Here is a 16956-nt window from a genome sequence, read left to right on the forward strand (position 1 = left end):
GTCCTCGCACTTTTGGAGTAATTTTAGCTGACCGAGCACTTGGGAGGTTTGCCATTGTTCCCAGTTCTCTCCATTTGTGGATAATGGCTCTGACACTTGTTCGCTAGAGCCCCAATGCCTTAGAAATGGCTTTGTAACATTTTCCAGACTGATAGATGTCCATCACTTTTTTTTTGCATTTCTTCTTGAATTCCTTTGGATCGTGGCAGGGTGCTCTAATCTTGTAGCATACTTCACTTTGTCTGACCCATTCTATTTTAGTGTTTTCTTGATTCAACATGTGGTGGTAATCAGGTGGGTGTGGCCTGTGAAATTGAACTCAGCTTTCCTACAATTGTGATTAGTCAGTTATTTTGTGTTTAAACAAAGGGGGGTGGGCAATTAAAATTTCACAGAGGGACAGACACGTTTGTAATTTTTTCTGCCTTGGTAAATAAAATCATTTAGAAACTGCATTTTCTCTTTCCTTCTGTTGTCTGTGTCATGCGAAAATTGAGTTGATGGTCTGAAACCTGTGAGTGATAAATGTGCAAAAAACACCGATATCAGGAACGGGACAAATACACTTTTTCACAGCACTGAATTTCATTGCTCCCTTTCTCATTTTTTTGTTGCATTTAGTCCACCTCTATTTACAGTAATTGACAAATGGTGTTGCCTGAGTGTTTGTCTCACTAAAAGTACAACTGACGGTCCAGTCATTCCTTGCCACCATTTGTGATCATTTTGACTGATTTTTCGAGTGCCACATTATCTTGTTTTCGATGGCAACATGAAAAGACACCTTACAAAACGAAAAATTTGATCTTTTATCCCCCAAAATTGTTTCCCATTTTTCATTCTGTAGTTATGAGCAGTTGAATGTCAAAAGCCTCATTGTTTATACTAGCGAATGAGTTAATTTTAGTTAGGCTCACTTTTCCGAGCGGAATGGTCATCTTTGCTAAATCCCATCTACATATCTTGACATGTCAAACAATCCAATAGATCGAAGCCAGCCAGTTAGTCACTAAGTGGGGTGGGCTGCTTTCAACTAAATCTTCCACTTCTTCACCCACTCCCAAAAAATAAATAAAAAAACTGGTTGTGATTATTTCTTTTACCTAACATTTTCCAACTAGTTTACAATTCCAAATACAAACTTCACATTTATGCCTGTTCATATTAATTTTCTAACATTTGAAATAATTGACACATTTAACGTTTTCACATCAGATCAAATGGTCCTTGTTTTTGACCAAAACCTCCCATTAAATACGTATATCCTTTTCTGGCCTCTCTCCTACCAGGCTGATCAATCCGCGTCGAATGAAGCCGATCGAGCACTGCATCCAGCTAGTGGTTGATCCAGTAACCTTGTCACCGCATTCAGCTTGCGATCCAGCTCCCTATCTGAACGCCAGCAGCCCTGGTAGAGCCTTTATTGTAGCCTATGACATTAATTATTGAGCGGCCATTGACAATGATAGACGTCCAGTTCATTGGAACTGGGAAGGCTGGCAGTGTGATAAAGTCCTTTAAAGAGTTTAGTTCTTATAGAGCTACATGATTGGACTGATGCCATCATCAACAGAAGTAAGAGTTAATTAATGCATGAATATATACTTTGTGGATGCGTTTCTTCTCATTGATCCGAAAAATACAAACACAAAAATTCATGATAAAAAATAGTCAGATCCATGTTTTATCTTTAAGTTGTTGTATAATTATCTCCTTGATGCCTGAAATTACATTTAAGAAATAAACATGAAAAAAAGGCAAAATCCAATACAAAAAACCCCAAATTAAGTGAATTAAAAAAAAGGATTTAAAGGAAAAAATGATTTTTTTTTGAAAATATATGACAGTAAATATAAGCCAAATAAAAATAGTGCCTTTATTTTTTTAATTTTCAATTTTATATTGTTTCATTTTTAAATATATTTTAATATTCACATTGGTTTTATATTTACTTATATTTATTTGTAAAAATGATTTTAGTATTTTTATTTTTAGCATTTTCTAATTTTTAGCTGTATTTGATATTTTATATTTAGTATTTTCTATTAATACTATTTAAATATATTTAATAACAAAGCGGGCAGCAAGGGGTTAAACCAAAAAGGAAATTAAGAACCTTATCAATCAAAACATTTACTGATTTTTTTTTATTTTTGTGAGGAAAAAAACAGCAAAAAAATCTTTGCATTTGATTGAGAAAAAATCCTGGCAAAAAAAACCCCAAATAATTTATTTTATCTTTTTGAACTTTGTCCCAATTCTGAAGATCTGGTAAAAACATTCAAAAGTTTGTTAAAGTTATTACCAAAATATGCTCATGTTTCCATAAAATAAAAAAATGACACAAAAAGAAAGCCACATTTTTCATAATTGTGTGAAATTTTGATTTAGTCTAAACACCAACAAAAGTCAAATTCAGAGACAATTTACAATAGCGATGGTGACATAAAACTTGATAATTCCATTCTGCTTCCAACAAGCATATTATGTGAACATATTCATATCTATTTGAATAATATATGTTATTATTACAGCAGTTCAGTATAAAAAAATGACATGCCTTGCTCAACTCACGCATTCCTGAGTTTTAACTAAGAGAAAACCCCTACAATACAATAGTTGTGGTTGGGAATGAGTCATTCCATGAGGGCGTGAATTTGAAAGGAAAAAAGGGAACTGGTATAATTCCCTTTGTTAATTAAATTGGGGCTTGTTGGAGAACTGATATGGATGGCCATGAGCTCTATTGTGTTTTTTTGCGTACAGTAAGCCGCTTGAGCATTTGTTAATTCGGACTTAGTGAACGTGAACAAAGCACACAAATGCACAGATTTTCCTCTTGAAGTCAATGCTCCATATGCGTTAGTGCATTTCAGTATTTGGGTAAAGTGTCTCTTGCATCCTCGAGTTTGGTGAGGACCCACTGAAAAGACAATTAAGACCAAATGCATAATTTACTCCAATATAAAGTTAAGCAAGTAAATCTGTGTTACTGGATTTTCAAATTGAAATTCTAAAAAAAGAAAAAAAATCAGTAGCAAAAATTCAGTCACTGAAGATTCAGTTGCAAAAAAATTCAGTCACAAAAGATTCAGTTGGATAAAATTCAGTAGCAAAAAAAAGGTTTTTGAGCTTTTTGCCAGTGAATTTTCGCTACTGACTTTGTTAGCATCTGAATTCTTTTGCAAATGAATTCTGGCTAGTATTTTTTTTTGCAAGTGAATTTTCGCTTTTAATTTTTTTGTGACTGAATTTTTGCACCAGGACTTTGTGTGGCCCAATAATGATTGCTGAATTTTTGCAAAAAAAAATTGTCACTGAATTTTCGCTACTGACTGTTTTTATTACTGATTTTTTTTGGCGGCTGAATATCCACAAACAAATTTTTGGGAACTAAATTCTTTTGCAACTGGATTATGAACTTAGTCCGGCCCAAATTTTACCATGAATTTTTTTTGCAGTTTAATTTTTGCGACAGAACTTTCAGAATTTTGAAGCTGAAAAAAGTCAAGTGTTCAATTCTAATGCTAAAATAAATATTCCCATTCAATTTCTGAACCCCTTATCTTCACAAGGGTTGCGGGGGTGCTGGAGCCTATCCCAGCCATCTTTAGGCAACAGGCAGGGAACACCCTGAATTGGTTCCCAGCCAGTCACAGGGCACAAGGAGACTGACAACCATTCACGCTCACTCATACCTAGGTGCAATTTAAAGTTTTCAACCAGCGTACCCTGCATCTTTTTGGGATGTGGGAGGAAACTGGAGTACCCAGAGAGAACCCACACAAGTCCGGAGAGAACCTACGAACTCCAATCAAAAAGGTCGGAATTTAACCCTTGATCTCAGAACTATCAGGTGGATGTGCAGACGACTATACACAGAGCCGCTAAAATAAATATAGTTTTCGAAATTCAAATTCCAGTGGCACAGATTTACTTGTTTCTGATGGTACAGATGATGGCTCACCTTGGCGATCTCAGGCGTCTTAAAGTTGATGATCTTGCCAAACTCTTTGGCGTGGAACACCGATTTCACTCGCTCCTAAGCAACAAGTTGCAAGACGGTCAGGATGATAATAAAGGCAATTAATTCAGGATTTGTGAAAATACTAACAATGAGAAGATACAGTAGGGCAAATAAGTATTTAGTCAACCACCAATTGTGCAAGTTCTCCTACTTGAAAATATTAGAGAGGCCTGTAATTGTCAACATGGCTAAACCTCAACCATGAGAGACAGAATGTGGAAAAAAACTGAAAATCACGTTGTTTGATTTTTAATTTTTTTTTTTCCAAATTAGAGAGGAAAATAAGTATTTGGTCATCCACAAACAAGCAAGATTTCTGGCTGTCAAATCTCAATGTGTGCCGTCAGGGCCTTCAAGGCCTTCTCTGCTGGCCTAAGAAATATCTGAATCACAGACTGATGTTAATTATATTTTGTCCATGAATACTTATTAAATAATTCCAAATTGTCTGTTAGCTTCCTTTCATTGCTTTTCCCCCTGGTTGCACTGCTTCCAGATGTGTGTTTTCATATTGAAGCATTTAAGCAATTACATTTCAGCCATTATTTGTGGCCAGGGTCAGAAATCTGCCTCAAGGCCTTCACAAGCTTATTGTGAACGAATTAAGCTCGTATCTCGAGGTACCACTGTACAGTAATGCCTTGATAAATGAGTGTCCCGACATATGAGGAATTTGAGATACGAGTAAAATTCCGAGCAAATATTTACCTTGAGATATGAGACAACTTTTGAGATACGAGCATTTGAGACAGCCAGTTGGCCAGGCCGCAAGAGGCTGCTTTATGATTTCCCGCACTCTCTCGCCGCATCTCCCTCGTGTAAAGATCTATACGAGCTCTGAGCGGAGCGTTGCATCTTTCCCGTTTTCTTTTTTTTTTTGCATTAGCCAGTGCAGAATTAAGGGAAACACGATGGATCCAAAGCAAGCCGGTGCAATGAAGGGTAGTGCGAAGAAAAGGCGTACGATGACAATCAATATTAAGCACGAAAATAATCGAAACACATTACTAGTATACGTGTGACTGAGCTGGCATCAATCATCAACCATCAAAAGACTTATTGTCATCATACACAGCTGCGTATAACGAAATTGGTGGTGCTACTCCACAAAGTGCTTTTTCCCAGCAAAAGAACATAAATAAGTAATATAAATAAATAGAGTCACATCCTGTTAAGGTAAATTCTAAAATATTGCACAATCTAAGATATTATTGCACACCCCGAAGTTATTGCACAGAAGGGATTGTGTGTTGTGCTAATGCAAGTTCAGAGTCCTGATGGCTGTGGGAAGAAAAAAAACTGTCCTTAAGTCTAGTTGTTCGTGCTTTGTGAGACCTGTAGCGTCTGCCAGAGGGCAGCAGCTGGAACAGGTTGTGACCAGGGTGTTATGGGTCCCTGACAATGTTCCCGGCTCTGCTGAGGTAGCGAGGGCTGGCAATGTCTTCCAGGGAGGGCAGAGAGCAGCCGATGAGCTTCTGGGCAGTGTTGATCACTCTCTGCGTGGCCTTTCTGTCTGCTGCCGTACTTCCAGCGTACCACACTGTAATGCAGTATGCCAGGATGCTCTCCACAGTGGCTCTATAGAAGGTTACCAGAAGCTTAGTGTTCAAGTTGTTCCTCCTGAGTCCCCTCAGGAAATTGAGTCGTTTCTGGGCCTTCTTCACCGTTTCTTCACGCATTTGTCCTGCATGCCGTGGTGTTGGTAGACCAGGAGAGCTTGTCCGTGACGTGGACCCCCAGGAATTTGAAGGACTGTCTATGCATACTCCATTTATGAGGAGTGGGGCCAGATCTGTGCTGCGTTTGCGAAAGTCCAGGATTATTTCTTTAGTTTTCGTGGTGTTTAGTGTGAGATTGTTCACCAAACACCACAAAGACAGTTTGTTGACCTCATCTCTGTAGGCAGACACATCCCCCCTGAGATGAGTCCGACCACAGTGGTGTCAGCGGAGAAATTTGATGATGGATTTAGACTGGTGGGTCAGTGTACAGTTGTATGTGTACAGGGAGTACAGAAGAGGACTCGTCAATACAATGCAGAAGCAGGAAGTTCGCCCCGAAAGCCGCGGTGGAATACATGAACCTCTTTGCCTTGGTTATTGCACAAGAAGGTTTACATTTAGTGTAATGTAAGATGAAAACTTTTTAAGTGTATGTGTATAGGAATCTAAGTTCATTTATGTTAAATTTAAAGTTTGTTACGTTACGAGCGCATGCGTCAAGTGACTCTCTCTCCCCATTCACGAATTCCCCGTAGTATAAAATAATGCCTCATTTTATTATTAAACATCATAACCACTGTTTATTTGTTACTCTGTAAGTAGATGGTGAATTGCAACCAATAAAAATGTTTGTAATATCCTGTTTTTTGGCGTTTTTTTCAGAGGGTGTGAACGAATTAATTTGTATTTAGTTCATTTCTATGTGAAACGTTGATTTGAGATACGAGTAAATCGACATACGTGCTCAGTCCCGGAAAGCATTAAGCTCGTATCTCAAGGTATAACTGTACTGTACACAATAATTGCAGTTATTGCAGATCATAACCACTAGATGGGTATTTATTACTTCTATGTGTAGGTGCTGAATTAACACAATTAAAAATATGTTTTTCCATTGTAATATCCTATATTTAGGTGTTTTTTTCGGAAGGTGGGAACAGATTTACCTTAATTACTCAAATATAACACGCAGATTTTTGCTATATAATTAATTCCAATAGTTGGGGGTGCGTGTTATAATCAATAACTAAAATAAATTACAAATTTTCGATCGAAAAAAGCATTGTCAAACTCACTTTGACGCACGGATTTTACGTCATCTCGTACAGCCGACGCACGGATTTTACGTCATCTCGTAAAGCCAATCGGATGATGTGTTATGGGAGGAAGAGGAAGTTGACGCATACCGGCTGTAGCCAATCCATTGTTTGCTTTCGTTTCCTGTATTTAAGTAGCGACGCGTCATCACACGTCGCCGGATCGTTCACTATCGTTGACTATCATTGACTGTTGTTAGCGGTTGCTAGCGGTCGCTAGCTGTCGTTATTCTGTTGCCTCTGTCCGTATGCGCGCCGCATGCGGCCACGTTTGTTTCCACGCCTTGGTTGATTCATTAAAGGACTCCGTATCACGCTGAATGCCTCGTCCTCTCCTGCTTCCTGCATTTGGGTCTACCTACATCCACGGTCGCGTCGCACAACGCGGCGCGACCGTAACAGATGCCCCCGATCGCGCTGCGACGACCCAGCGACGCGGCGCGATCATAACAAGAGGACAGACAAAGAGAGAGAGGAACTCTTCATTTGAAGGATTCTAATGAATAAATTAGTTTGAACAAAACAATCGTGAAACGAAGAAAAAAAGGTAAGATTTCTGATTTTCGTCAGCGGGAAATTTTAGGTGCGCACTATATTCGATTACTGCGTTTTTCCAGATATTTTTGGCCCAAAATTACCTGCGTGTTATTTTCGAGTGCGCGTTATATTCGAGTAATTACGGTATTTGTATTTAATCATTTTATATGGGAAAAAATTATTTGAGATACGAATAAATTGACATATGAGCTCGGTCCCGGAAAAGATTAAGCTCATATCTCAAGGTATTACTGTACATACATTTTTTTTCAAGTTTAAAAATGCACACATGCCGACAAACACGGGTAGACTCCAAAGGTGCTCACCTTGGCTTCGATACGAAGACGCCGGCTCTCGACAATGGTGGGTTCTTTGGTGAACTCGTCGAACAAGTATTGCCACTCACAGATCAGCTGACCGAAGGTGCCCGTGGTCACGAAGAAAATTCCCCTAGAGATGACATGAAACAATGAAACCAAAAGTAAAAAACGCAAAGTAACGAGCACAAATCCTAGCGACCGCTCACCTCTTGGTAATCATCAGGAAGTCTGAGTCATTGACTTTGGCGTGTGCGAAATAACGATATTTAGCAAAACGACCGTTCTCGATTTTCTGTGGAAACAGAAAAAACTGAATGAATAAATAGTGGTCGCAGGTTGAAAATGAAGACTATATATATACACATACATACACACATACGTAAAGTTCTGTGAAAAAGTATTTGCCCCCTTCCTGATTTCTGTGTTTTTTGCATATTTATCACACACGCAGGTTTCAGACCATCAAATCAATTTTTGTATGACACAAAGACAACCCAAGGAAAGAGAAAACTGCATTTTCTGTTGTGTGGCACTCAAAGCCAAAGAAGGAGAATTTCACAGCAGAAGAATGACGCGCCAAAGAATTTCACTGCAGAAGAATGATGTGACGAATATAATAAAAGGCAGAGTAGTATGAGATCTTGCCTTTTCTTGTTTTGTTGCGAGTGAATTTCCCATCACGCACATGACCAACAACTATGAGCCTTTTCCAGCTTTGTTTGGATTTTGAATCATTGTTTAAAATGCCTCCTAAGCTTCCTGTGGAAGAATCATTACCGGAGCCATCGCTGCCTCCCCATTGTGGAGTGGGGACTTATGGTGAAAAGCGGAGCCACAGCGAGCTGAGTGCGGCGCGGGTACGCTGCCTCAAGCGGCCGGTCGGCCTGCGATCCGGCGGCGCATGCCGGCGGCGAGTGAGGAATGCCCCGCGCGACCCAGCCCCAGCTGGAACAAGCAGCGACACTGTACGTCGAGGAGGAGTTCCCTAACATAACTGAAGGGAATGGTTATCTTGCGAAGAAAGTTTTTAGGAAAAGGATGCCTTCCCAGCATTCTTATTCAAAGATAAACTGAAAGTTCACAGGGATCGCCTGACACTTGAGTGGGGATGGTGCAGGCTGGGTTCATGGTAAAGCCAGCCTTAATCTATAAATTTGAGCATCCTCATGCTTTAAAAAACGAGAACAAAGCCTTGCTGACCGTCTACTGAATGAGCAACCGGAAAGCCTGGTTTACAAAAGCCTTCACAAACGGAGCTGCCCTTCAAGGTCTGGACTCCAATAAACTTGTCTTTATTTATTTATATTAAGCGGCGAGGAATTATTTTCACTTTGTGTACAGTATTTAAAGTATTTACAAGTTTTTAATATATAGATTATATTTACCATATTTTCTCCCATATAAGCCACATTTGTCGCTAAAAAAATGAAGACTGAATCCAGAGTACGGCTTATATGCGCATAAAAAGACTTGCACGAAACTGCAAGGTGACAAAGACAAAACGCCATAACGGAAGACAATGCAGCCGATACGGTCATTATTTCAAAATAGAGAAAAGATAAACAGATAAAACGCTAAAAAATAATTATTCTGACGTCTATGAATGAAATTCAAGAAAAATAGTAAAACGTGAAAAAACTCACAGGGCGTCGCCATCCCACTGCAGTTAAACGTCCACTGACTGGCCAGACACGAGTAGTGATAGATGTGCTCTTTTACCATGCCAGCACATCCCAATAGTTGTTAAGGCTGATCGAAGGTCCTGCAGTCGATCACTAAAATATCAGTTTTGTTACCTGCGCAATTTTTATCTCATTATTCCCGCTTTCGTCGGACAAAAAAATGATGACTGAATCGAGGGTACGGCTTATTTGCGCATAAAAGCACGACATGCACGAAACTGCAAGTTAATGCCGCCATGGCACAATGACGTCATGATGCAATGGCACAGTGACGTCGATACGGTCATTTATTTCAAAATAGAGAAAAGATAAACAGATGAAACCCTAAACAAAATTTATTTTGAGGCCTGAAAGAAATTAAAGAAAAAACGTACATATCTTGCATAAAAGATACGTCACTGCTCACTCAGAGTAAGGCAATCTTACCTAGGTCGGGGCGCGGCCATCTTACCTCGGGTGCTGCCGTCTAAACCTAGTTAATCGTGCTCTGACTGGCTAGACGCGAGTAGCATTGATTTTGAAATCAAACAAAATTCTACTATGATTTTTTACGTTTTATTTCTTGCTCGAAAGTAACAACTATTGGAGTAATATGAAACATCTAAAGAATTGACATATTTTGACATTAGAAGCAATATGGCTGCCACAACATCTTAAACTTCTGGTAAGAACATTATAATTTCTGTAATTCGAAAGCATCAGGTTCTCATCAAGATAGACTTTTTTCTTTTTTCAAATTAAATAATTTGATATTTTGCATTTACAAAATCAGGCATATTAACTCCCTTATGATATTAACCCTAATAATGTGCGTTTTGATTCATACGGTACCTCAGAAATACCACGTGTGATGATTTTTCTTAAGATTTTCCCTTCAAAGTAACACATTTGTACTCCGTATTAAAACCATGAATATGGAGGTGAAAGTTGTGAATCAGGGGGCAGCATATACGCGAGAAATTGTAAAATTCAACAATTTTAAGGGTGCGCTTATACACGGGGCAGCTTATATGCAAGAAAATAAGGTAGATATTGATATATTAGTATTTTCATAGATTATAACTGTAACATTAAATGAATACACCTCTTGATAATTTTACTTGTGTACTTGTATTTTTGTATAGGCACGAAAACACGTAGGATGGTAGTAATAATAGGGGTGATCCCTGTAAGATAAGATGACAAAGTCGCTTGGCAATTGCTTGTTCATATTGTATCAGTTTTTGTAAGTAAGTTAATAATTTTATTAAATTATAATAATAGGTAATAAAATGAATGCATATCGAACAAGGGACTAAAGATAGAAATTAGCCCTCGGCTACAATCTTACATATTTACATATATGTGTTCAATAACATGAATATAAATATGTTCATTAATATGTGCTGTCCCTTATTAAATAAATCAAACTCGAACATTTGAATGTCTCACCTTGTAAGGAAATATGTATGTTTGACTTAAAATACTGGAGGAATGAATTTAAAATAAGTTGGTGAACATTTAAATGTCTCACCTTGTGAGTAAATACGTATGTTTGACTTAAAATGCTGGTGTATCCACAAGTCTTTGCACCCGTATACCTTCTGAGTGGCAATTGCAAACCAATGAACTTCTGCGAGTGTCTGGGTTTCTTATTAGAAGTTTAATCCAAATTGCCATCCATTTTGCGCTTATCCCGAGCAGGCTTATTGATAAGACTTACCAGTGTTGTGTACTCCTACTTCCTTTAGAACAACCCCAGAAATGATAGGATTTGTTTAAAAACAAAAGACTGGTGGTTTAGTCAGGCTTAATAATACTTCCATTATGAAAAAAACTAAAATGAAAATGTTAAAGCGATAGAGGCTACCTATGCAATCGATTCCGGATAGATTGCCACGCTGAAGTCGCACAAGACAAATCATTTGTCAGAACTTGTAACTCGGATGATTCACAATGCACTCGTGTTACCGAATTCATCCGGTTTACAGTGCAGTTGAATCAAGATGGCAGAAGCTGAAGCGATGATGTGAATTTTTGAGGAATTTAAATTGGAAATTCGGTACTTTTTCAAAATGGTTGCTTAAAAAAATAATTTAGTGACAATTTTGGGGAATTTCCCGGAGTTTAAGAAAGTTGTCAGGAGTCCCGGAGTTTGCATTACTACTTGTCCGGGTAAACTCCGGAAATTCCGGAGAAGTTGGCATATATAACACTTTATCGAAAGAGGGAGACATTGATGCAACCATCTGATGTAGTTTCTACACAAATGCATTTATAGTAAAATAATTTCAATCAATACCTTGATTTTAAAAGTGTTCCATTTTTCTAATAATAAGTGAGAATTTGCAAAATTATGTAATATATTATTGCATTAATTGTCCAGTAGTTTGCTGCAAGCCACTCTCAGTCAAAATAGTTATAAATGAAAAAAAATATATATATATTATATATATATATATATATATATATATATATATATATATATATATATATATATATATATATATATATTTCATTTATAACTATTTGAGAGGGGCTTGCAGCAAACTCTCAATGGGTCTGCAAATCAATCATGATTAATTTTAAAAGTGTTCCATTTTTCTAATAATAAGTGAGAATTTGCAAAATTATGTAATATATTATTGCATTAATTGTCCAGTAGAGTTTGCTGCAAGCCCCTCTCAGTCAAAATAGTTATACATTTTTAAAAAAAATAATATATATATATATATATATATATATATATATATATATATATATATATATATATATATATATATATATATATATATATATATATATATATATATATATATATATATATATATATATATATATATTTTTTTTTTTTCATTTATAACTATTTTGACTGAGAGGGGCTTGCAGCAAACTCTACTGGACAATTAATGCAATAATATATTACATAATTTTGCAAATTCTCACTTATTATTAGAAAAATTGAACACTTCAAATCAAGCTATTGATTGAAATTATTATATATATAATACATAAAAATCATACATCTATTAACGGTAATAGATGTGGCAGTGAGTGATTTGAAAAATCATTATTGGTTGTTTTCTTTTGAAATCGACAATATGTACAGTGTAGCACTTGTCGTACTACTACATGATTCTGGAGGCAAATGAGAGTGATGATTCAGAAATTGAAGTAAATTACGAGGTCCTACCTGAAGCATCTGGCTTCCGATGCCCTCCCTTTGCTTGTATGGCCGTATGACGCCGTCCTCGTGGATGAAGCGAGGGGGGCGGAGTGATTCGATGTCCTGAGATGTCTCCGCCGCCCTAAAAAAAGCGCGCGGGGGGTATAGAGTCAAATGTCGGTCTTTGTGCATAACTGACGTAATCAAATTAACCTTTTGATGCCTTGAAAAGTGCTGCTGGCCATGTCGATAATGCCTCCAGTCGGCCTGGCAACGGCTCCCACCAGGCCTTTCCCAACACCTTTGAAGAAGCCTGCCGCTCCTTCCCTTTGAGCTCCTATGATTGAGATCAACAATGAAATCAAACTATTAATTGACTCTCAAAATGTTTGTCATGTAGATGGCTTTCAATAGTCCACCATGGAATCAGTCCGCAGAATACAACACTATGCCTTTCATAGGCACATTCCCTGCATCCCAAAATGCATTAAAAATCATGATGGCGTTATTTAAGCTACTGAAAAATGAGTAATTATTTTTTTTTTCCTTAAGCGCCACTAAAATGGAGACTATTTTATAGACCCCTATGTCCCTGTTGGGAACAGTTGATATGTTCCATTTGCAAAACTTGTATTATCGGCGCGTCATTCTTCTATGGTGAAATTTCGCATCGTCTTCTACGCTTTTTGCCACCCATTTCAGCAGCGAAGAAGAAGCGGTGCTCTGACTTCCGTAATTTTTAATCTCCTCTCTTCCGTTTGCGAGTTTTGGCATGGATTTTTTATTAATAGTACATACTGTCATCCTTCACCACTTTGCGGTTTCAACATCCGCGGCTTCTGTATATCGGTGAATTTTATATTAAGTATCCAAACGAAAAATGTTGATGAAAATGTCAATGACGTCAGATGATTTAAGGGCGGCCCGGTGGAACGAGTGGTTAGCGCGTCGGCCTCATAGCTCTGGGGTCTTGGCTTCAAATCCAGGTCATGTCCATCTGTGTGGAGTTTGCATGTTCTCCCCGGGCCTGCGTGGGTTTCAACCGGATACTTCGGTTTCCTCCCACATTCCAAAAACATGCATGGTAGGCTGATTAGACACTCTAAATTGCCCCCTAGGTATGGGTGTGAGAGTGCATGGTTGTCCGTCTCCTTGAGCCCTGCGATCGGCTAGTCACCGATTCAGGGTGTCCCCCGCCTGTGGCCCGAAGACAGCTGGGATAGACTCCAGCACCCCCCGCGACCCTAATGAAGATAAAGCGGTTCAGAAAATGAGATGAGAAAGATGATTTAACTCATCCACCTCCATTGACAGTGAAAGACATTAATTCGCTGCCATCCTCCCAATTCAAATGGATTGGTTGTCTACTTGTGATAAACTCATTTTAGAAAGATGATCAGAGGTCTGTTATCGTCAACAAGAAGTTCCTACCTGCAATCGGTTGGGTGACAATGCCTGTAATTCCACTGACGAAACCCTGAGCAGAAAATAGCCAAAATAAGACGACTGCTTCGTCTGAACAATAAATGGGAGAAAGTACCACAACACGTACAGACACCAATCCTTTGCCCCCCCTGGTGAGACCTTCTTTGAAACTGCTGGGCTGCGTGTTCATGGCATCCCTCCTCTTCTGCTGGTACTCCTCATCCATGGTAATGGCAGCCACGCCCTTGGCCATGGCTCCTGTGATCCTGGAGGCTGCCCCTGCTATGCCTCCTGTAAAGTCATAGGAGATTTTTTTATGACATATGTAGTTAGTTGTTTGATGAGAACACAAAAATGACAGCATGAAGTCACTGAATAGAAACACTTAATGACTCAGTGTCCGCTGGAATCCATTCTTTATCCGTCCAGTGTTGTGTCATATTAGCATACTTTGTTAGCGTGGCAAACTCATTTCCTTAAAGATAGCACATGTAAATGTTGCTCAAAGTGCTTTATAATCGTGGTACCTCGAGATACGAGCTTAATGTGTTCCGGGACTGAGCTCGTATGTAAATTTACTCGTAACTCAAATGAACTAAAAACAAATTAATTTGTTCCAACCCTCTGAAAAAACACCAAAAACAGGATATTGGATTGGAAAAACATTTTTATTTACTCTAATTCACCATCTATTAACAAAGTAACAAATAACTAGTGGTTTAATAGTACTAAAATGTGTTCAATTGTACTAAAATTAGACGATTTCGCGGTGGGGAGTGAGAGAGGGGCAGAGAGATGGGGGGACTTTTTGCACATCAACGCGCTCGTAACATAACATAAACAAGTTTAAATGAACCTGGATTACGATGCAGACACACTAAAAAATAAGTTTAATCTAACCTTACACTAAACTTAATTCTAATTTTGTTTTAAATTTTTATACCTGTCTTCTCTCGGGTTGGCTCTATTTGCCCCGCCTCCACCCTGACTTTCATATGCAACCTATCGAGGGTTGTTTGCTTTTGTCTTCCCTTTAAAATATTCCGAAAATGATGCAGACAAATGTTCTCACAATAGGATAACGCACGACCACTTGCCAACTTGCCCGGGAAGTAGTACTCCTCTCGTATTAGCGAACAAGCTCCGCCATTCGCACTGACTAACGGGGGAAAAAACACTGAAAAAATGCAACGCCCAGTGCTCGTAGAGACATTACACGAGGGAGTTGCGACCAGAAAGACAGTGCCCATGATGTTCTTATGAGCAGCCTCTCGCGTCCGCGGTATGCTCGTATTTCAAAATGTGTCTCGTATTTCAAGATAAATATTTGCTCGTAATTTTATGATGGATGCGCCTGTCACCCAATCACAGGTCAAACACGAGATGGGTAAAGCAACACCAGATGTCTGGTCTGCGTTCTGCTCAGCTCTTAACATAACAGTGAGCCTCTCTTCCGATTATCACCCACAGACGAACAGAAAATGCGAGCGTACCAATCAGCAGCTGGAGGCTGCGCTCCGCTGCACCACCCAGGCCCGACCGATCACCTGAGCGACCAGCTGCCTGGATTGAGTACACCCACAATTTGCACCATAGCGCCTCTTCTAACCTGTCCCCTTTCCAGGGAGCTCTCGGATATCAACCCCCCTTGTTCCCCTCTCCAGAGGCTGATATTGCTGTGCCGTTCGTCCAGTCAAACCTTGCCAAATGTGCCTGTATCTTGGACCAAGACCGGGGCTGCAATACAACGCTCCCTCATGCGCACCTACAGACAGGTCAATCGCAGCCCCGCCCCGCCACCGGCCTGTCGTCGACCAGAAGGTCTTGTTGTCGTCCTGGGATCTCCCCTTTGGGACCAACTCCAGGAAGCTGTCTCCCCACTTCATCTGTCCCTATGAGATCAAATGGGTGATAAACCCGTGCGGCTCAAGCTTCCGTCAGCCCTATGCATCCATCCCACCTTCCACGTATCACAGATTAAGCCGGTCGAGATGAGTCCGTTGTCCCCCCTCCGAAATGTGTAAAACAACCAAAATTCTGGTCAAAATATGTTGTTTCTTAGCATGTGGAACCAAGACACAATATGAAAAATGTTAACAATGACATCATTAAAGAAGTTTTACAATCTTTGTCGGGATCTTTTACATAAAAAGACATCAAAACTAACAAAAAAGGTTCAATTTAATGTTAAACCCTAAATAAACAAAAACAAGATTATAAAAGTTTTTTTTTTATTAAAAAAACATTTTAGTAAATAATAATATTAAAAACTATCCGCGGTGGCTCAATCACTGTTATACCAAAAAAGCAAATTTGCTTACCGACAGCTCCTCCAACCAGAGCTTTGACTCCAAGCGCCATGCCTTCTACAAACTCTTCTGGTCCCTGGATGGCTCCCTGGGGACCATCCAAACACCACCCAATTCAGCCAAATGTAGTCATAGTGGTGTGAAAAAGCATGCAAGTCTTCATCCTTACCTGATAGGGCTCGTAGAAGAGCGCTTCAACTCCAGCAGACAGCCCTCTGATTAGCCCAAATGGATTTCCTAGAACGTCCAACCCCAGCACCAGCACGTACATCTGCTTGATTGCCTGGAATTAACAGCCGAACCTTGATTTATGAGTTGAATTCTTTAAAAAATGAACTATAATGAACTTATTCTATCACGACGTAAAAAGGCAATATTAACTCTTTTAGTGCCATCGACGATTGTAGACTTCTAATTATGTGGCTCTCAAAAACTGAAAGAAAACTCGATAATGAGTTAATCACAAGTATGTGTCCAATACATTTGAAATGAAAAAGCTAGAAATGAACAAACAGTTGTTCGTTTGTAGCCCTCCCAGTCAGAGGTGGGGCTAGCGTGGTACGTTCCACCTCTGGCTTTTGAACCAAATACCATGAGAAGGATCCTACCATTCTTCTCAAGCACCTGAGCGATAAGACCATTTGATTGCCAAGATTAGCTATCCATGAAAACAACTCCATACTGTGATCCTTC

The 16956-nt window shown here is 39.1% G+C and overlaps 1 protein-coding gene across 2 annotated transcripts in view; it reads right to left on the bottom strand.

Annotated features, from left to right (window-relative positions):
• Window positions 1-2370: 2370 nt before the first annotated feature.
• Window positions 2371-16956, bottom strand: part of vps13a (vacuolar protein sorting 13 homolog A) — a 109431-nt gene continuing 94845 nt past the window's right edge. For both annotated transcript variants that reach the window (XM_077600466.1, XM_077600465.1), the window contains 10 exons: window positions 16433-16546; window positions 16276-16351; window positions 14082-14245; window positions 13961-14006; window positions 12743-12866; window positions 12557-12671; window positions 7909-7994; window positions 7709-7832; window positions 3968-4042; window positions 2371-2923 (listed from right to left, as the gene is read on the bottom strand). In XM_077600466.1, the coding sequence (XP_077456592.1) occupies window positions 2873-2923; window positions 3968-4042; window positions 7709-7832; window positions 7909-7994; window positions 12557-12671; window positions 12743-12866; window positions 13961-14006; window positions 14082-14245; window positions 16276-16351; window positions 16433-16546 (975 nt within the window). In that variant the 3' untranslated portion in view covers window positions 2371-2872. The remainder of the gene's footprint in view (window positions 2924-3967; window positions 4043-7708; window positions 7833-7908; window positions 7995-12556; window positions 12672-12742; window positions 12867-13960; window positions 14007-14081; window positions 14246-16275; window positions 16352-16432; window positions 16547-16956) is intronic.

Source organism: Stigmatopora argus, chromosome 5, assembly GCF_051989625.1.
Source record: "Stigmatopora argus isolate UIUO_Sarg chromosome 5, RoL_Sarg_1.0, whole genome shotgun sequence".
NCBI classification, from domain to species: Eukaryota; Metazoa; Chordata; class Actinopteri; order Syngnathiformes; family Syngnathidae; genus Stigmatopora; species Stigmatopora argus.